This window comes from Daphnia pulicaria, chromosome 10 (genome assembly GCF_021234035.1).
Source record: "Daphnia pulicaria isolate SC F1-1A chromosome 10, SC_F0-13Bv2, whole genome shotgun sequence".
Taxonomy (NCBI): Eukaryota; Metazoa; Arthropoda; class Branchiopoda; order Diplostraca; family Daphniidae; genus Daphnia; species Daphnia pulicaria.
Window position 1 is genome coordinate 3,406,986 of NC_060922.1, and position 20,296 is coordinate 3,427,281.

General features: G+C 41.1%; 3 protein-coding genes and 3 long non-coding RNA genes across 9 annotated transcripts; 3 read left to right on the plus strand and 3 right to left on the minus strand.

Moving 5' to 3' along the window:
• Positions 1 to 289: 289 nt before the first annotated feature.
• Positions 290 to 8,099, plus strand: LOC124313938 (vitellogenin-like). 2 transcript variants are annotated; one of them, XM_046778797.1, is made up of 17 exons: positions 290 to 399; positions 467 to 768; positions 865 to 1,300; positions 1,366 to 1,511; positions 1,580 to 1,717; positions 1,780 to 1,944; positions 2,008 to 2,247; positions 2,317 to 2,849; positions 2,922 to 3,090; positions 3,154 to 3,855; positions 3,892 to 5,421; positions 5,487 to 5,706; positions 5,774 to 6,237; positions 6,299 to 6,472; positions 6,531 to 6,959; positions 7,034 to 7,693; positions 7,758 to 8,099. In XM_046778797.1, exons 1-17 carry the CDS (start codon positions 363 to 365, stop codon positions 7,950 to 7,952), a joined length of 6,540 nt encoding a protein of 2,179 aa, XP_046634753.1. In that variant the 5' UTR covers positions 290 to 362; the 3' UTR covers positions 7,953 to 8,099. The 2 variants fall into 2 exon arrangements, with proteins under 2 accessions (XP_046634753.1, XP_046634752.1); XM_046778796.1 differs by having other exon boundaries at positions 3,154 to 5,421.
• Positions 8,100 to 8,860: 761 nt separating this feature from the next.
• Positions 8,861 to 9,932, plus strand: LOC124314355. Its single transcript, XR_006911181.1, has 4 exons — positions 8,861 to 9,015; positions 9,089 to 9,190; positions 9,400 to 9,566; positions 9,640 to 9,932. It is a non-coding gene; the product is annotated as an uncharacterized LOC124314355 (long non-coding RNA).
• Positions 9,933 to 10,282: 350 nt separating this feature from the next.
• On the minus strand, positions 10,283 to 11,248 carry LOC124314328. The gene is made up of 3 exons (XR_006911139.1): positions 11,028 to 11,248; positions 10,811 to 10,899; positions 10,283 to 10,754 (listed from the first exon to the last, which is right to left on the minus strand). It is a non-coding gene; the product is annotated as an uncharacterized LOC124314328 (long non-coding RNA).
• A 170-nt stretch (positions 11,249 to 11,418) lies between these two features.
• On the minus strand, positions 11,419 to 12,734 carry LOC124314310. 3 transcript variants are annotated; one of them, XR_006911108.1, is made up of 4 exons: positions 12,344 to 12,734; positions 11,992 to 12,261; positions 11,775 to 11,856; positions 11,419 to 11,536 (listed from the first exon to the last, which is right to left on the minus strand). It is a non-coding gene; the product is annotated as an uncharacterized LOC124314310 (long non-coding RNA). The 3 variants fall into 3 exon arrangements; XR_006911107.1 differs by lacking the exon at positions 11,992 to 12,261; XR_006911109.1 differs by lacking the exon at positions 11,992 to 12,261 and having other exon boundaries at positions 11,664 to 11,856.
• Positions 12,735 to 14,021: 1,287 nt separating this feature from the next.
• Positions 14,022 to 16,207, minus strand: LOC124314202 (chymotrypsin-2-like). The gene is made up of 9 exons (XM_046779336.1): positions 15,629 to 16,207; positions 15,385 to 15,520; positions 15,275 to 15,321; positions 15,112 to 15,203; positions 14,887 to 15,016; positions 14,687 to 14,824; positions 14,461 to 14,628; positions 14,323 to 14,399; positions 14,022 to 14,250 (listed from the first exon to the last, which is right to left on the minus strand). Exons 1-9 carry the CDS (start codon positions 15,638 to 15,640, stop codon positions 14,142 to 14,144), a joined length of 909 nt encoding a protein of 302 aa, XP_046635292.1. The 5' UTR covers positions 15,641 to 16,207; the 3' UTR covers positions 14,022 to 14,141.
• A 726-nt stretch (positions 16,208 to 16,933) lies between these two features.
• Positions 16,934 to 18,671, plus strand: LOC124314154 (mannan endo-1,4-beta-mannosidase-like). Its single transcript, XM_046779246.1, has 7 exons — positions 16,934 to 17,235; positions 17,291 to 17,532; positions 17,631 to 17,800; positions 17,872 to 17,987; positions 18,059 to 18,168; positions 18,245 to 18,364; positions 18,438 to 18,671. The coding sequence occupies exons 1-7, from the start codon at positions 16,986 to 16,988 to the stop codon at positions 18,561 to 18,563; spliced, it is 1,134 nt and encodes a 377-aa protein (XP_046635202.1). The 5' UTR covers positions 16,934 to 16,985; the 3' UTR covers positions 18,564 to 18,671.
• Positions 18,672 to 20,296: the final 1,625 nt, after the last annotated feature.

The window sequence follows — 20,296 nt, forward strand, 5'->3', positions numbered from 1 at the left end:
GAGGAGATACCTTGATGTGGATACATAATTGGTAAATTGATCTCTAGCAAAGAATAAGTATGGTGTGGTGTGATTTGCCATTCGAGTAGTTATGGACAACGAGTATCATAGCTGAATTTGCACATTAACTTGATTTGTGGAAATCTTGCGATACATGTCAAGCAGTCTCAGCAGCTCACGAGGCGTTTTATTTTCGCATGACCTCCTTGCATACTGGAGGTTATCTGCTGCACAGAGCGAGTCAGACTAACCGAAAATTTCGCTGATGGACCATCTTTGGAAGAGGCTACATAAGCCCGACTTTCTCACGGGCCACAACTGTGTTTCATCCCGTTATCCATTGCCGCAAATCCTTCGGGCACATGGTTACCAAGATGCGACTCTTCGCCCTTTTCGTTGGTATTACACAATCTCATTCTTTTCAATTGTATTGTTCTTCAGTAAATTTGGATATTTACTGTTGCAGTGGTTGCTGTCAGCTGTTGCGCTGGCATGTCAGTCGAAGGACCTCGCCGTGCCGTTGTCACCATTTCAAACGGAGAAATCAATGGCAAGATCGTCTTTGAGCAAGCTTCACTCAAAAGCCCGGTCAAGATCCGCGGCACCATCTACGGCCTAGAGGCTGGTCTGCACGGAATGCACGTGCACGAAGGCCAGCAGCTGGGAGCCGATTGTCATCAGGTCGGACCTCACTTTAACCCGACCGGTAAACAACACGGAGGCCCTCGTGATGCTAACCGTCACGTTGGTGATCTTGGTAACATCAAGGTAAATATGCGCTTTTAATAAATATAGTCTTCGTATTGAGTTAAATGTTAGCAAGTAAATGTGGTTTAATATTGTCAATGAACGATGATTACACAGGCAATTCCATCAACCCCCGTTTCCCGTTCCGAAATCAGCATCCTATCCCAGGTGATGTCACTGTACGAGGACCAGCCTAACAGCGTTCTCAATCGTGCTTTGGTCATTCACGCTAATGTCGATGATTTGGGTCGCGGTAATGGCCCCGAGAGTCTCAAGAGCGGCAATTCAGGCGCTCACATCGCTTGCGGTCTTATTTCCAACGTCAATCTTGAAGAAGAGAAAATCGAAGTTGACGAACAACTGGCCGGTTGCCACCATCATCATGGACACAATTGCCACCAAACCATCAATCACAGTCATCACAGTCATCAACGCTCTGTTGAGATGAAGCCATTGAAAGGATTGGAGGATTGGGCTTCTTTCGCTGAAACCGTCAAACCCGCCAAGCCCCATGACGGTTTTGAATTGAAATCGAGCGTTCCCACCCGCAATGGTATGTAGAACTCCACTTGTGACGCTGAGTAACATTTTCTAAATATTTTTCTTCATCAATTACAGTTTGGAAAGTTGGTCGCGTCTACGAATACGACTACTCCGGCTTCATTTCTACCGGTATGATGGGCATCAGCCCCATGATCTCTGGTGGATCCATCTCTGGCCGCTTGGTCGTTGAGCCCGTAGATCACAACGTCATCAACGTTGCTGTAAGTCACAATTAAAAATAAATTATGATAACAACAGTAATCTCCATGATTAAAATTGTGTTGAACAGTTGAGCGGCTTGACTGGCAAAATGTTCAATGAAGCTGTTTTGGAAGAGTTCGTTAAGGCTAACCCCGGAAGTGATGTACCCTTGATGGATAAGCAGCACCTTGAGAAGCCCATCCAAATGAAGATTGTCAACGGCAAGGTAAGAGATTGAAACACATTTTTCGTGTAACGAATTTTACATATTTTGTTTACCTTCTTCAGATCGAAAGTGTTGCTATCAGCAAGACCGAGCCTCTTTGGACCGTCAACTTCAAGCGCGCCTTGGCCGCTCAACTGCAAATGCAGCTTGATGGAGCTTCCGGTGTCTTCCACAAAGAAGAACTCAACTCTTACTACGCCGAAAATACCGTCTACTACACCATGGAGGTAAAATTTACAGTTATAGTAATGTTTTACTGTCAAGTGGAACTAATTAATTTCGTTTAACAGGGTTGCACCAGTGGCGAATGCCAAACTTGGTACCATATCAGCCGTATCCCCAAGCAGCAGTTGGTTTCTAACCCCAACTTGTTGGCTGTCCCTGAGCTGTGCGAGGGTTTCCCCGTCTACGAAATCGTTAAGAACCGCGACTTCGACAAATGCCAAAATCTGCCAATCTTCAACTACATCAGCACCCCTGGCATGCAATGCGATCTTGTTAGCGGCGCTGGTTGCCAGAACGAGTGGGCGGTAAATCTTCAATCTACATTTGTTTGGAGAATTAATTTTTAAAACATGTCTTGTTCACAATTATTTCAGCACGTCGATATTGTCAGAATCCTCGGTTGCAAAGTGAACGAGGATACTTTCCTCGTCCAGCGCATCAAAACCATGGACCGTTTGGTTGCCAAGCCTTTGGCTTATGAGACTGAGGCTCTTGAAGGTTTGACCATCCAGCACTTCCAGCTGGTTGACATCAAGAACCAAAACAGCGAATACGCCATGATTAAGGTGCCTGCTGACGTTAAGCACTACACTTCCTTGACTTACGCTTACGACGAGGAGCACGCCACTCAGAGCTCTCGTATGACCCAACCTGGTCTGCGCGATGACAACTCGCCGTTGGTCATGGAGGTTACCGACGAAAAGGCTGTCCAAGAGGCTGATCGTCTATTGATGGAGATTGTTCGTGAAATCGAAGGCACTGAATACTACAGTGATCCCAGTGGCAAGTTTGTCGCTGATAAGATCGAAATGTTGCGTAAAGCCATTTCCAACTTGGAGTTCTCCGAGCTGTCCGCTTTCGTCGCCAAACACTTGAGCCAGGAAACCGAAGAATGGAGCCCCGTCGGGTAAGGATTTTACTTGAAATTTTATTTCTTTTCATAAAGTTTAATTCATTTTTTTTTTTTTTTTTTTTGCAGCCAGGTGATCTTGGATGCCTTGATGCTTTCCGGCACCAACCCCTCATTGATGATCGTCCGCGACTGGATCCTTAAGGGCCGTCTCCAAGGTGAACAGGCCGTCCAGGCTATCGCTATGCTGCCCGCCACCGTCAAGACCCCCACCAAGCAGCTTCTGATCAACTTGATCGTAACTGACATTTCCAATTATTTCGATTGAACATCATTTTAAGATCCGTGTGATTTATAATAGGAATTGATGAAATCCGAAGTGGTTGCAAGCCACAGAGACTTGAAGTTCGCCACTGCTTTGTCCGTCTCTCGTCTCGTCTACCAGGCCTGCATCAACAGCACCTTGAGCGCTAACTTGTTCCCCAAGTTGGTGATGGGCGAGTTCTGCTCTGTCCGCGATCCTTTGGTTACCCGTCAATTGGTTCCTTGGCTCACCGAACAACTGAAGAAGGCCACCGACGATGTCGAGCGTATCGCCATGATGGCTGCTTTGGGCAACATTGGGCACGAGGTGATCATTCCTTCCATCCTGCCACACATCAGCAGCTGCGAGCCCAGCAGCCACTATGAAGCTCAGTGGTACGAGCGCCACCGCCGCGCCATGCGCGACGACGAAGAGCCAATGCTCAAGAAAGAATGGAGAAAGAAGTGGTTGGCCTTCAAGAAAAAGAACTCGAAGAAAGACGCATCCGTCGAGGAATTGCTGGACCGTTTCGAGGAGGAACTCCGCAAGGAAATGGAAGAAGAGCAAAAGGTAGGAAAGAGCCATCGCCAACATGACAAGAAGAGCAAGCCCGAACAGAAAAAGGAGAACAAGAAAGACAGCAAGAACAAGGCTAAGTTGAGCAAGAAGGATGAAAAGAAGGAGCGCAAGTCATCGAAGAAGGAAGAGAAAGAAGAGAAGGAAGAAGCTCAGGTAGAAGCCGTTTTGTTGGAAGAAAGAGAAGAAGCTATTAAGATCGCTGAAAAAGAAGAAAAGGAAGAAATGAAATCTATCAAGAAGGAAGAAAAGGACGCCAAGAAAGATGACAAAAAGGACCGCAAATCGATGATGAAGGAGGAAAAACAGGAAATCAAGAAAATCAAGGATGAAATTAAGGCCGAAGACTCTGAATTGGTTAACGAGAACTTTGAATCCACTGATGAGGATGAGGTTGTCATTGCCGATCTCGAAGAAGAGTTGGAAGAAGAAGACGACTCGCTGTCGATGGAAGACGTCGAAGATATGGCTGCTTGCAACATTCTCCGCACCAAAGCCATCTACGCTCTCTCCACCATGGCCGTCAACAAGAACGAAATCGTCGCCAAGATCTTGATGCCCGTCTACTTCAACAAAGCCGAGGAAACTGAGATCCGTTTGGCCGCTCTGTCTCTGCTCTTCATCAGCAACCCACCTGTGGCTTTCTGGGAACGCGTCGCTTTGAGCACCTGGGTCGAAACCAACGATCAAGTTTCTCATTACATCTACACCACCATCGCCAGTTTGGTGAGCAACAAAGATCCCAAACGCCGCGACATCACCCAACGCGCTGAATCTGTTTTGCCCATGATGAAACCCATGCGCTGGACTTCTTTCGTTTCGTCCAACTACCTGAAGGCCGGCTATGACGAGAAGACCCGTCTCGGTTACTTGACCAAAACTGTCAACTTCCCCGGCTACGAATCCTTCATCCCGTCCAACCACTACAACAGCTTGTACCTTAACTTCGGACCCTGGTTCGTCCGTCTCTTTGACATTTCCATCAACAGCAAGCAACCCGAAAAGTTCCTCGATAAATTGCTGGGCAAACCTTTCCTTCGCGGAAAGTCCAACAAGGATGAATCTGCACACAGTCACCCCGACTTGGAAAAGATCCACAAGGATCTCAAAATTGAAGCTCGTGCCACTGGCCAGCCCGAAATCTTCGTCTACGTTAACTTCATGGACAACTACCAACGATTCTTGGCCATCACCCCACTGACCATTGAGAAAATGGTCGAGAAACTGATCCGCAACAGTGTCGAGCGTGGCATCAAGAGCGAGTCATCCACCAGTTTCCACAAAGTAATGCCCATGATCGACGCTTTCGTCCGTGTTCCATCTGCTATGGGTCTCGCTTACTCAGCTATTGCTCAAGTTCGTCTCTTCGCCTCAGTCAAGACTGAATCGAAAACCAGCCTGGAATTCCAATCGATGAAATCGATCAAGGCTCAAGTCGAAGGCAAACTGATGCCCGTCTTGAACTTGGATATCAGCAGCAAAATGACCGTTGAAGTTCCCTTCACCCGCTCTTACCCGACTGCCGGAGTTCACGTTGAAATGTTCCTGGCTTTGCCTGGCCGCTTCTCTGTCACTGGCGATATGGACAAGGCCAACATTGAGACCACCTGGGAATTCTTGGGTGACAAACTGCGTCTAGCTCGTCACGCTGTTATCCCTTACACCACCATCCGCAAGCTGGGTGATTACACTCCTTCCTTGCTCCTGGCCGAGACCAAACCCATCATGCTCCTAAGCAAACCTCTGCAGGTATTATGCCCCGTTTCTACTGTGTTTTGAATGAATTCGTCGTCATAGCAAAGGTTTATTTCTAGACTGAAACTACTTATGGCGAGAAATCTCTGGGTATGAGCCTGGTGGTGACCGAGCGTGGAGATGTCCAGGCTATGAAGAGCCCCAAAGCTTACAACCAGGACTGGTTCGGTTACTTGCTTTTCAGTGCTTTGCCATCCACTCTTCGCTATCACGAGACCAATCTCTTCTTGGACCAAACTAAATCTGAGACTAAGACCATCAAGACCACCTTCTCACTTGGTAAATTCAGTATTTAATTTCATCCAAGCATTTTTTTCTTTTTTAATTCATTCGTTCCTTTATATAGCTACCAAAGAAACTGACGAGATCAACTCTGAATTGTTGAACGAAGAAGAATTCGAAAGCAAGAGCATGCTGAAGAGAAAGAACGAAGAGAGTGTTGTCGAAGAAGCCGAGAGAAGAGAACGTAAATTCCAACGTCTTTTCAAGTCGATGGTCAATCCCGTCGGTTACTCTTTGGACATTGCCATGGAGTTGGAAGGTAGCGCTAAATCCCGTCTGTACGGTACCTCCCTATCCTACGGAATTGGTGATTACGGCCGTTCGCATCGCGGTAGCCTCAAGATGGAGAAACGTCTCGAGTCCGAGGCTGAAGAAAACTTTGTTTTGTGTGTCGATGTTGACGCCAAATTGCCCAGACCTTCCGTCGTCCGTCGTGAAGAGTTCTTGCGTGACGATATCTCTCGTACCTCCTCCATCAAGATTGGTTTCGGCAAATCTTGCACTGATGACCGCAAGATCACCATCAACGTAACTTATTTTAAAAAACCAATATTCCACAAATCATTTAATAAATCGTTTCGTTTTTCAGACTCAAATGGCTCGTAGCGAAGACGAGATGTTTTCAACTGTTCAATCTCAGATGCAAGAGCGCCAGTGTGCTAAACAGGAATTGTTCGGTCGTGGAGTCAGTGAAGAGTGCTTGTCCACTCGCCGCTTGGCTGCCATCCTCAACAAGGGAATTGTGACCATCGACTACAACGAGGTATATTATAATATAATCCATTTTATCCGAAACTTTGCTCAAAATAATGAAAACACAGATGCCCGGCTTCGTGCGCAACATGACCACTAAAGTAAGCAACCTCTTCCGTCGTTGGATGGGCGAACACATGTCCGACAACCAAGTGGATGTTGAGAACACTGCTAACCAAATCCGCATTGAAACCGTCTACTACCCCATCATTGGATCGATGGATTTGCGCGTCTACAAACCCGAATCCAACACTTTCTACCACGGCATCAATATCCACCCATTGGCTGAAGCCGTACTTCCTTTTAATCCTCGTCTGACCGCCTTCCGCGCCATTTACGGTGGTCCCGGTCTCTGCATGGTTGATCGCGATTCCGTAACTACCTACGACGGACTCACGTACAACACTACCATCGAAGGATGCGATCAGCTCATCACCAAGGACTGTTCCGGTCGCTACAAGATGGCCGTTTTGGCTCGCAAAGAAAACAACGCCAAGGTAGGCTACTTAAAGAGTGTTTTCTTTGAATTTAAACAAGGGAATCTTAATTTGTTTAAACGTTTGTTATTTAGATTGTGACTGTTTACCTCAACCGCGAAAAGATTGAAATGAACCCCGCTCAAATGAAGGTCAAGATCAATGAGATGGAGCACGTCTTCAGCGAGGCTGCCCGTGTTTACCAAATCAGAGACGCCGAACAGCAAATCATGGCTCTTCTCCGCATGACCAGCGATGGATTCATCGAATTGGATTCGCCTAGCCACTTGATCCGCGTAACTGTCAGCAAGGAAGAGGTCATCCTGATGAACTCCCCCATTCACCGTGGCCGCTTGTGCGGTCTTTGCGGTTCTCAGACTGGTGACAAGATCACTGATTTGGCCGGACCCAAAAAGTGCCCCCTCCCTGAAACTTTGATGAACGTCGCTTACGAGCTTAGGTACCCTGCCGGATGCAAGAGCTCCCATACCCCTGCCGACCAAGAAGTTTTGCGCCGAGTTCAAGAAAAATGCATCAAAGAAGAATCGCACGCTGTTTTTGGACTCACCGATAGACGCCCAATGGCTCCCATGTTCCAGCAGCGCGTCTTGTCAGTGGGCATCCGCAGCGTCGATACCGACTGCGATCTCTCCCGCAATCGTATGATCCATCGCGGACGTAAGCGCTGCTTCTCCGTCGATCCGGCTCTCAAGTGCTCAGCCGGATGCCAACCCGCTGAATTCGAATCTGTCAAGGTATATTTTCGATCGAGTTGCTGAAGTTATATATCGAGGTTAATAATGATTTGTATACAAAAAGATGGGTTTCCACTGTTTGGTGAATGGCCCGCTTTCCAATGAGTTGAGGGATGCCTTGCCCATTCGTCCGTTGGACGAGTTGGCTGGAATGGAAGTCACCAATATGGCCGTCATGCGCGTGCCCACTTCCTGCACTCCTGTTACTCCTACTCCAACCAAGGATGAAAAGTCGCCTAAGTCGCACCGTCATCATTAAATTCTATACAGAAATATTCGAAATAACTTGGACTAGGGAATAATGACTGGTTCATTAATTAATTAATTGATTATGAAAAATAGTAATTAATGTAATGTGTATTTTAATTGGGGGAAAAAATCTGTGGAAATAAAAAAAGATATACAACGAATCTCTACAAGTAAGTTACTACGTTGGCTGGTTGGGCTTCTATTAAATTCATATACCGATGATATGTTTATGAAGCTCAGTTTAATAACGTTACTTTGCACATCTCTGGAGAAATTTCTCGCTGCTACTACAAAGAAATTTTGGGTGATAGCTGTCAGTTTCTGTTTCAGCAACAAAGCTCATTTGTTAGATTTTTAATAATGAGTTTTTTTCTACTTCCGGTTTTCTCTTTTCAGTCAGTAGTTCAGAAAATATTCATTCGACGCACAAAAGAACCAAATATTCGTGATCCTCGTCAAATTTTTGGTAAAGTTCATGTTTTTTTTTACGTACGGGTACTTCCGGTTCTCGATTTTGATCAAATTTTGGATTTCGTTTATAAAATACCTAATCGACCCCAAATTTCACGAGATCACGAATATTTGGTTTATTTGGTCGGCAGCTCAATGGTTAAGGCGCTATCGCTTACTTCCGGTATACTTCCGGAATATTCGCTTTAAACTAGCAAGTGAGCTTTGTTTTCTGTACAGTTCTAAGGATTGAATGCTATGTTTTAGCAAACAAATAGGCCCTATGGACTTTTCAAGTTTTGTGAGGATCTTAAGACCACCTGCAAATACTGAGTTTTGAAACGTGTCAAATAGATGGCGTGTTGATTGTGTCAGCAGTTATGGAATGGCGGTTTGCTGTCAAAAGTTAAGCTATCCTTTCTTCGAAAATTACCAATGAATTCATAGGTAAATTCGAGTGATTTCGTCTCTTAACTTGTCGCTGATGTGTTCTATTCCGTGTATATGTTGGATAACCTTTGTTTCTCATCAACTTATAGGAGGTAGGCCGTCGTGCAGCCTACCGTCAACTATTTTGTTCAGAATCATTGTATTCTACTGACTGTTCCATCGAAATGATACAAGTAATAACCAACAATTGCTTTATCCATTTCATGTATTGCTGCTGAAACATATACTCTTCTCGTCTTTTATTAGGAGTCATAATTATATTGGACTTGCTAGATCACCCCAGCATAGACCAATCTCTCATTTCATCTTCTCAAGAGAAGATTTGATAACTGACCGGTGGTTTCATTTGTAAGTTTACTTATGTCACTGAACTTTTTCCGTTGCAGTCTAAAATGTGTTTTAAGTATTGATCTCCACTTATGTCCATCTAATGTTTAATAAGAGACACTTTTGAGTGTAATACTGATAATTGTTGATTCTTTTAGATCATAGGCATCAAGCACATTGATGACACAAATTATAAACTATGTGACATTTTTCTCTCTTTTTATTTACAGGATCTAAAATTCTAAACACCAGGTTTCTAAATTTGCATGGTAGACTTTATAATAAGAAGTCATATGTCCTTTCAAGAAAGTCAATAAGGTCCCTTGTTTACTAACCTGTTGGCTGCTACCATTGAATCTCCCTTTTTACTTTCTAAAGCGGGCCATCTTAACAAGAGGTATTGCTTATTCTGTTGCTACAATCTTGTTTGAATATTATTGCCATTCAAATAAATGTTCATTCTGCTACAGGGTAATCCTTCGCTACTTGTCATAGACTTCATCCGCTGGTGAAAAACGGACGAGAGAATGCTACAATTCAAGACTGATAAATTGTTTAATCGTTAGATTCAATTACAAGTGCATATCTGGGCTACCTTCTTTTCTGTGGCCCCGTTTCCCTAACTAACCACTAACCAATGCCCGCCGTTGGTCACTCACCGGTGTGAAACCAGGAGGAGGGGAGGGCTCTGGTCGAACGGGGACTTGGAAGGCGCATGATCCGATGAAAACTTTTGGAGGGTCATGAGTCTAACCCAGAATCCTAGTATGACTACATCTCCCCGGAAAAACTTGCCTCGTACTTCTCTCTTCTTCTCGGTCCAGATACTATCTCTGGGGGCCGTAGACAAATCCTATAACAGCATGTGCGAGTTAAACAAAGCAACCCTCTACCCAATGAAACAAAAAGCTATGTTTGATTTTTTGCGGAAATCTCCGTCAGTCAAGTTACAAAGACTGACGCAGATTTCCGTAGAACTAACCATCGCTTTTTGTCTCATTGCCGCAGCGGTAGTAGCGGGTTGCGTTTAACTCGTACAGAAGAAAAACGTCTTGAACCGGACGCTCTGTTTATTGAATTGTTTGAACATTAAAAAAAAGAAAGAAAATAAAATTTAGTTTATACAATGTATTTTTTTCATTAATTACAGATTTTACATGGTTTAAGTTTAACATTGGTTTATAGGGTTAAGGGTTGGTAGGTGTATGTTTTCGGGGTTTGGAGGATTAGAAGGTTTATGTTTGTGGGGTTTGGAGATTAATTGGTAGGAATACGTTTGTAGGGTTATAGATTAACTGAATTTTTATCCAAACTTAAAATATCCTCCCTCCAACATCCATCACTTTCCTTTCCCAATCCCGGAAACATGTTTATTATTTGTTGACATTAACATCCCATATTTGTTTTTGTTGCTTTTGAACTTATAAAAGGTAAACTGCAAGTCACAATGACAATTTAACAAAATATGATGCAACTTCGGTAACACAACATCAGCACCAAGGAGCGGCCAATTGAACTTGATGTAGAAAGGGCTTCAACAACGTGCCACATCGGACAGCAACTACGCAAACATAAAAAACTAAACCTATAACCAAAATTAAATGAATTAATCTAGATGAATAAATACTTTATGTTATTTACAAGAGTTAAAGCCCTCAGCTGGCTGCATCAAATCCATGTGTACGTTGGGCAGCAACAAAGAAGCTCATACTTTTACCAGACTAATAATCCTATTTATTTAAAAAAAAACTCAATTACTATCAACTATCAAGGAAACAATGTCTTAAATTACAAAAAAAAAATGACAGAAGTTAAAGTAAGCTATGCAAACACAATCCTTAAAGTTGAAAATATTTACCTTCGGAATAGTTCTCAAGTGTTTCTTACAAAATGTACAGCCGCCGTAATTAGGGTTCAGATACTTCATCTTTCTCAACTTTGACGACCGTCTAAAATACATTTCTTGCAAAAATCCAGATGGGTTTTAAGGTTTCCTAAATGATAACGAACAATCAGCGTCTTTTACGACAAAAACTATTTAGTTTAATTGTCTGCACTTCACGTTTTTTGTCAACTATATTGTTGGAGCAACTTGCCTCAATTTTTGGGATCAGATTGTAATTTGTTCTTGACAAAGGACATTTTAAAATTCCGTAGTGGCCAAATGTGCAATCAATTGTTGGAAATGATGGGCTGCTCGAGTAGTCACGCCCAGCTTTGGGTCATGTTTTACGGAACTCCACGGCAATATTTTTATTTATTTATTATCACCGCCGTCAATTTCTTCCAGACTGCCAGTTTCTTCGACATAGATGCATCTTACAATGAATCAGTATTTGCGCCCATGCCGGTCGTAACCCAAATATTCTAGTTTAAGAAAAAAAAAATTGAATTGCGAAAAATATACAGAAGATATTTTTTAAAATACTAAAATAGTTTTAAAAAACTCAAACACAAATAACTTGATCTCATTAATTTAAACACAAAAACCTACTTCATTCTCATTTCTAAATGTCTTGTTGTGCAGAACTTGCCTTCTCTACTTCACACAACACAGTTAATAACTAAACAAAGATTCAAGAAATTTTGTGTGTTAAAGCAATACCATTTCCCATTTATGGCTTCACTACTTGTAATCCACACCATTCCACGGTTCCACCTAAAACAAAATGTTGTAGGCTGGGAACCTAAACACAATAAAAAGAAGCAATTATTTTAGCAGCTTAATAATTAACATTAATTAAGGACATGATAAACACTTGAATTTGTTGAACAAAAATAATTTATGAACACTGCATTTGCAACTACTTTCTTTGCTTTACCCTACATCTTTCAGAAATGACTTTGTATGTAAGAAAGGCCTTGCAAACCATATGTTACACATAGGACATAGCTGGTAATGCCACCATGCTAATGCTAATTAAGAGTCCAATATAAGATGACAAGATAAGTTGGAGCACGTTGGAGTTTGGCAGCCTATGACCTGCACACATCCCGTAGATCCCCTTAGATTTCAAAAAAATGACCCACTTCATTTAAAAATTTATAAATGTCTTGTTGTGTAGAACTTGTCTTCCCTCAAAATAATGTTTCTTTAGTATAAAACATAGTTAACTAAGCAAATATTTCAGAAATTTTGTGTGTAAAAGAAATACAAGAATATTAAGGCCGTACCTATTTATCATTTGCTCTTGACGAAGGTCCTGTCTTAAATTCCGTCGAGGCCAAAATTACAAGCAACTGTTCGAATTGATGGGGCTACTCGAGTACTATTAATTACGTCTTACAGAACTCAAAGGCAGTAGTTTTTTTCATTCTACGACCTACGGTTCTTACTTTAATAACTAAAACTGTGGAAAACTGTTTCCTTCTCCCCGACGAAAAATCGACAATCTATACTCCACGTTTGCACTGCTGTTTAGGTACGGGTATGTGGCACGAGTTATTATCGACTTTTCGTAAGCCGGTAATGATAATCGTCACTTTACCCGACAGTCCGACCGACACCAGCAACGTGGTCGCCATTTTCTTCTCTTCACGTTAAAGAAGGTCTAAATCAGACAACAACTTGTCATTTCTGCAGCGAGAGGGAACCCGACGAGGCGACGATTTCGCCATCTAGGGTGTGGCATTAAAAAGTTTACAAAACGTTAACGGTATAACCTTTAACGGACACGATAGTTTTTCAAGCGATCCACGAATCAAGTAGACCAAAATCCCGGAGCGGCTTTCCTGATCTAAATCCGGAAAAGGCATTAAAAATCTAAAAAAAATATAGCCATGTTCGTCTTCGCACGCCGGATTTACCTGCGTTTGCAGAATGACGATTTTCCCCCCCGTTTAGGAGTTATTTAGCTCTAAAGTTTGGTTTTTTTGAATTTTGTCAGAAAGTGGGGGGGCTTTGACATCCATTTTGGAAAAAGTGGGGGAGCTAGGGAAAAAACTAATTTTTTGAAAAGGTTTATTGCATACTCAACCACCGAAATCCAAAAGGAATTTCCTTTCCGGATTTTATTGGTTGAGATATTACCAATTTAGTGAAAAGATAATTTAGCTGGTTTCCCTCCCTGGCTTGCAGCCATTTTTTCGTACGGTCCGCTGCGCTCCTGGTGGAAGCCAGCAGAAGGTCTTATACATCGGCCTATAAGAAACCTGGGTTCACTATATATGAAGGCCTGTATAAATGCAATGGGTCTAATGTGAAGGCCGATATGTAAGACCTTTTGCTGGCTTCCACCAGGAGCGCGGCGGACCGTACGAAAAAATGGCTGCAAGCCAGGGAGGGAAACCAGCTAAATTATCTTTTCACTAAATTGGTAATATCTCAACCAATAAAATCCGGAAAGGAAATTCCTTTTGGATTTCGGTGGTTGAGTATGCAATAAACCTTTTCAAAAAATTAGTTTTTTCCCTAGCTCCCCCACTTTTTCCAAAATGGATGTCAAAGCCCCCCCACTTTCTGACAAAATTCAAAAAAACCAAACTTTAGAGCTAAATAACTCCTAAACGGGGGGGAAAATCGTCATTCTGCAAACGCAGGTAAATCCGGCGTGCGAAGACGAACATGGCTATATTTTTTTTAGATTTTTAATGCCTTTTCCGGATTTAGATCAGGAAAGCCGCTCCGGGATTTTGGTCTACTTGATTCGTGGATCGCTTGTTAACAATAAGAATAAAATAGTTAAGTTAACAAATATTTCCTTCGAGTATCCCACCCTAGGTAGCGAAGTCGTTGAGCTACTACTGGTTCATATAAAACAGTGCTTTACCAAAAGTGATTGAATGGGCCAACATTTTCTTTTGATTTCATCTGTAGTTTTCTGTAGATCTGTACTAAAGAAAATGTCAAACATTTACTGTTTTTGTGCCTAAAAATGTATTGAAATTAAATAGGAAGACAACAAGGATTTTCTCTGTAGTATTAAAAAGGATAAAATGTTGATAATTCATTCGTGGTTCTCATTCGGGAGTTTTATGCTGCTGTTATTAGTGTTACTGGCATGACTGGAACGTTTTTGCCCACTACAGTCTTGATCCAGTCTACGTAGGCAGCAACGCGGATGAAAAGAGCAGGAAAACGCCTGTTTCAAGAATAAAAAACACGAATAAATTCCCAATTTTTTTTTTAAGGCTAGAAAAATATTTCCGTTTACGGGTCGGCACATCCTGCTGCAGCGCTATTGATTCCAACTTGCAGGCCATTAATTAGCAGTGGGCCGCCACTATCGCCCTTTGAATATTTAAAGATAATTCAAGGTGAGCCAAACATTTTTGGTATGTCTGCAGTTTACCTGGCAAATACTCTTTCCGAATAAGGTGGAAGCACATAACCGTTTCCCATCACTGAGCTCATAATCATGGTAATATAAAACGGAACAGTCCTTTGTGTCGAGGATGGTTACATTGACATGTCGTAAATGGTTAGACGCTGCACCAGAAGACATTGCAGGATGCAAAACCTACCGTTGCGTGTAGAATAAATGTTATTTATATTATTGAATTTGAAATTTATAAAACCTGTCGCGTTCGTCCCCATCCGATTACAGTAGCTTCTTTTCCGATATGAGTTTGGTTGAAGGGATCGACTCGTTCAAGTTTCACGGGACGAATTTCGAAGACCGGTTTGGAAAGGGTAATAACACCAAGGTCATTTTCCTGTTTAATTGGTATTCTTTAGCAATAATTATTCCAAAGTTTGAAACGATGTAGCTAGATACAAAGGAAGTGCTGTTATAAGATGGATGCGTCACAAATTTTGCAGCTTTTCTTTCAATGTGAATAGCGTCCAAAGGGTTCAAAACAGTAGTCCGAAAATAAAGAGTTATCAGTCCCGCTTCTCTTCCCAAGCTATTTTCCGTTCGAAAGACCGTAAATGGGAAAAAGCATCACAAGAAATTTGATTAGTTGTTTTAATGGATCTCTTTTAAATTGAATTTTCTTACGGATTTATACAGTGGGCAGCCGTCAGTACATGAAGTCCACCTTCAAGTAAAGTCCCTCCACAAGTGAACTCTTTTTTGACAAATATGGCCACCTAACGCACGGGAAAAATGGAGCATGAATTACGTAATAAGAAATCGAATCAAATAGAATTTCACATTTTACCTGGTAAGGATAAGCTCCTCTTTTAGCCCAGGCACCACCGACAATTCCTTAGTTAAACAATGAATGTAAATAAAATAATTGGTGATTAAATATTTGAAACATTTCAATACGAGTAAAGTTGACTTTAGTTGTTTCATTTCTTGATGTGCTGTCATCTCCAAAAATGGTAACGTCTTTCGTCACAGCCCCGGTTTTCAGCACTGCCAACAGGAAGGCGTAGACGAACACCGCTGTATAAATCCAACACTAAAATAAACAAAAACACAATTTACCTTTTATTATTCCGAAGGGCATATTGCATGTCTTACGAAGGCCATGCAAACATTAGAGTATTTGTGAAGAACAAAAACTTACCGATCCGAACATTGCAATCGATCGATTGTGACTGCTGCTATCAGTGAAGAAATCACCGCAAGCTTCTGCCTTTGTTTTGGCAGATTCAACTCTTTTGTTGTACCTTTTACGCGTGGGGCAGTCTACCGGTTACGTTACGTGTTTATTATGGCGCCATGCGTGTTAGCCCATTTTATTCGCCGCGATAGAAATAGCCAAAGGGACATTTATATGTGTTAACGAAACCGACGGACCCTGAATGCAAAGCTCCTGACCGAGAAGTTTCAATTCTTTATGTTCTAACCTTGACCGTTGCAACATCAAGTGGGAACCTCCTTTATATGAGCCAAGACACAATTTAGCATCTCTATTTGTATATCTTTTTACTAGTATTAATGCTATGAAAATATTAGCAGTTCTCCAACATTCTGTTCAATAGTCACCGTTTCATGTACGTAGTTTATAGTAAACAATAGCAACAATACCTGTAGGTACTTTGATCATTTCCGGGTAAAAAACTAAAAACAAAAACAAACGTAGTTGGGAAAAGTGTGGTTTCTACTCCTACGAAAGCCATTAAACAAAAACGTTTAATAATATCTTACAATTATTCAAGTTCTTGTGTACCAAACATGTTTGAACTGTTTCCCGCTGAAAAATAAAAATAAGTTTACAAGTAAAAATAAGATCAAACAGGATTCAATGATTTAGTTAAATTGTTTGAGTTAAATTTCTCTTCTGAATACCAGGCCTGGATTAAACAATTTGTTTTGATAAAAGCTATTACCTGATACTATATCGATATTTTGACTTTTTCAGATCCGGAAACTTGAGGAGATTTTTCAGATCCGGTTTCATTCGGATCGAATATAAGTACTAATAACAGTTCAAATACCGGTTCTTACTGTAAACCCCTTTGGCCATTTACTTGCACAGCTGGATTTCAAAAGGTGCACTCAAACTTTCTTGTTTCCATTTATCGTTTAAGCAGACATTTTTTTTTTTTTTTTTGCCCAGCAACTTTACGTCAATACTGAAAAGGACTTATATAAATATATACATACCGGATATACTTGGAAGCGGCCAGCACGCAATATGTTATGACTAATAGGCATCTGATTGGTTTGACTAAAGTAGTTTAAATCCCAACATAGATATTAGTAGCCATATGATTAGTTGACTACAGTTGTTTAAATACCTACGTACATATTAGTTGGCATCATCTGTTTGCTTTGAATGCAGTTGTCAGAGTGTGCAGAGCACAGACTGTAACGTCAGTAACTTATTGAAAATGGGCTTTTTCAACTATATAAGTGCACCCTAAACGCTGATGTACTTTAGCTGTATCTGAGCTGCAGAGTAACGTCAAGCAACAAAAATGCGTCTCTACGAATTTTCTTTGATAGTCATTTTGTTTGTCTCTGCTATAGAATTGGCTCGAGCCAGTCGTCTTTCGGTAAGCGGAAACAAACTCATGTTCAATGGGAAATCCGTTTTCCTTTCAGGTGTCAACTTTGCGTGGAACTCTTATGGGTACGACTTTGGAAACGGTCAGTACACGGCAAACTCAAAAACTACTTTCGAGCAATGGTTAGCTGAGGTGGCAACAAATGGAGGAAACAGCGTTCGTAAGTTACTCAAAAAATGTTTCCAGATTTATAATTCACGATGCATTGTTTATAGGTGTTTGGCTTCATGTGGAAGGCGATAATACTCCAAATTACGACGCAAACGGCTATGTCCTGGGTCCAGATAAGACTGGGACCCTGATTCCCGACATGAAATCATTCCTGAATTCTGCCAAGGCGAAAAATATTCTAGTGATTTTTGTCTTGTGGAACGGTGCCACTCTTAGAAATCAGAAATCCATCAATCTGTACTGGGATAATAGTAAACTTCAGACTTATCTTGACAAGGCTTTGACGGTAAATATTTTTTCGATTTCTTCAATGGCCATGTATTAGTTAACGACTAGAATCATTCGACCCTTAAGTAAAAAAACACATTCTTTCTTAATTATTAGCCCATGGTGAAAGCCCTTGCAGCTCATCCAGCACTAGGAGCTTGGGAAATCGTCAACGAACCGGAAGGACTACTTTATAATAATAAACCTGACGCCAATAGCTGTTTCAACACGGTACCTATTGCAAACTCAGGAGCCGGATGGACTGGAAAATGGATTCCGATGAAACAGTATTGCTAATTTACAAAAAAATATTTGAATTCCGACTAGATTCATTAACGAATGATTAATTGATCTATAGAATCCAGCTATTTATCAACTGGCAGGCGGCAGCAATTAAAGCAGCGGATCCCGGAGCTTTAGTTACCGTCGGTACTTGGTCCCAGTACAGTCAAACAAACGTTTTCTCCGATACAAGTTTGTTGCACACAGTCCAATTATTACATCAACAGATTAAATTATAATTGGAATTCATTTCAAACCGCCAGGAAATTACTATACGGATGCCTGTCTGATTGCAGCTGGAGGGAAAACATTAGGGAAACTTGATTTTTACCAAATTCATACTTACCATCCTACCACGTCTGCACCTTTTAAGGTGAGACTATACTGATCACAATCAGATTCAATAACTGGCTCTAAATATGTGTCTGTTTTGACTGAAACGGTAACAGGTCGTGGCTTCAACATACGGTTTGAATAAGCCGGTTACTATCGGTGAATTTTCTGCCTCTTCCTCTGGAGGCATGACTATTCAGCAAATGTACAATTACGCCTACGGAAATGGATATCAGGTAAGGAAGTCTTGGTTTAGATTTCCGCATTTTTCGGTTAACAAGATTAAATTGCGTATGTGATCCGAAATAGGCGGCCTGGGGTTGGCAGTACGCCGGCGGTCATGACTCCGATTCCAGAGCTACGCTTGATTTAGGAATGCTGCAGCTAAAGGGCAAAAGCGGTTCTGGTGGATTGGTCAACTTCCCTGTCGTCTAGAGATAACTCTTTTTATTTTGCGATTAGTGTACTGCATTATTAGACGTAGTAGTAAAATGCAAGTCAGGGGATTTGGTGGTGGAGGGCTGTGAAAATACACAGAATATTGGAGTCTGCAATGCATTGGTATTTGTTAAATTTCATTTAACTTTTTTTTTAACAAATTTTAATTTCATTTAAACACGAGAACTTTCTTCCTTTTATAGGGTCAGGCTTCTAAAACTCGATTGGAAATATTTCTCCAGAATTTCTAACGAAGAGGTGCCGAAGTGGCAGCAGGTACATCTACCTTTAAAAAAATTCTTGTTGCACTTTGCTTAAAGTGTGTAAAAATATTTGAATTTGATTTTTTACCCAAAGAAAAAATTGTCAGGTACACTAGGTCTGACCTGCAGTGATCAACACATTCTGAGTTATTTAATAAACCATGACTGAGTTAACAAAAACGCCAAAAGAAAACAGTTCCATGCAATCGCATAGATCAGGAGTAATCATACTACGTACAATGTACCGTAACGATTGATAATCAACGCCACCAAATAACCAAAAATATAGAATAGAGATAAATGTTTCCTACCTTTAAGCCCGGGAAATACGGCCAGGCATCCACAAGTGCCCATCCGCAGGAAAGTTGAATCCACCAGGTGGGATAAACTCGACAGACATCGGTAGTCTCTCCAATCAAGATAGATTTTAAAAAATAAAATAAAATAAAATGGGTTTACGAAAAATATTTACAGAAACAACAATTATTTAAAAAGGAAAAGTTGAAAATGAGATAGTGGGTACACTTTAATTGTGCAATAAATCGAAGAATTTAAGATTTCCACATGCTAGACTGCATTTTTGCAAGCCATGAATAATCAAAATATCAAGCAGTTTAACAAAGGTTATTAAAAGTAGCAAAAACCATCATACCATGCATATCTTGTGGTTATGATGGCTGGCTCAGACCTCAAATCTGCATGTAAGGGAAAAGGTTAGTAGTTTTACTATGGCAAACAAACTGCCATGCATCGACAAAGAGCTTACATGATAAACACTAGTGAGGGACTAACATTCCACAAATTTGGAACAGGCTACCATAATCGTTCTATTGGTATGCTTAGTTTTATTTACACGCTAAACAGCATAGGGTGTGTATCAAGCTATTCCACAAAAGAGACGTGACCAGAGTTGACACGACGACAATTTTTTGTGATGTTATTTGTTGTGCTATTTTTCGTGCAACCCCGTACATACATTCCCCAAAAAATGATTTTTCTGTTTTCTTTGAAATCTAACTAATATCTTGGCCTCTCTTCGAAACTTGTAAATACTGTAGGAGCACAGATAAAGACCACCTTTTACTAGTTTTAATGCTATAAGAACGCATAGTAGCTCTCCCATACATTCCGATACGTTCTTTTCAATAATTAGTTACCGTTTCACATGGAGTTTAGCAACAATAGAAATAATACCTAGGTACTTTGATCATTTCCGGGTAAAAACGAAAAAAATTGGAGTTGGGAAAAGTGTGGTTTGTACTCCAAGACTGCCTTTAAACAAAAACGTTTAACGACAGCTTAAAATTATCACCCAAGTTAATACGTCCATTAGCTATTCAGAAGTTTTATTACCTATTCAGAACTTTGTTTCCCACTGAAAAATCAAAAATGCTGTTTTCAAATAAATACAATTAAACAAGATTCTACAAGATTGAATTAAATATCTCTTCGAATACGAGGAAGGCC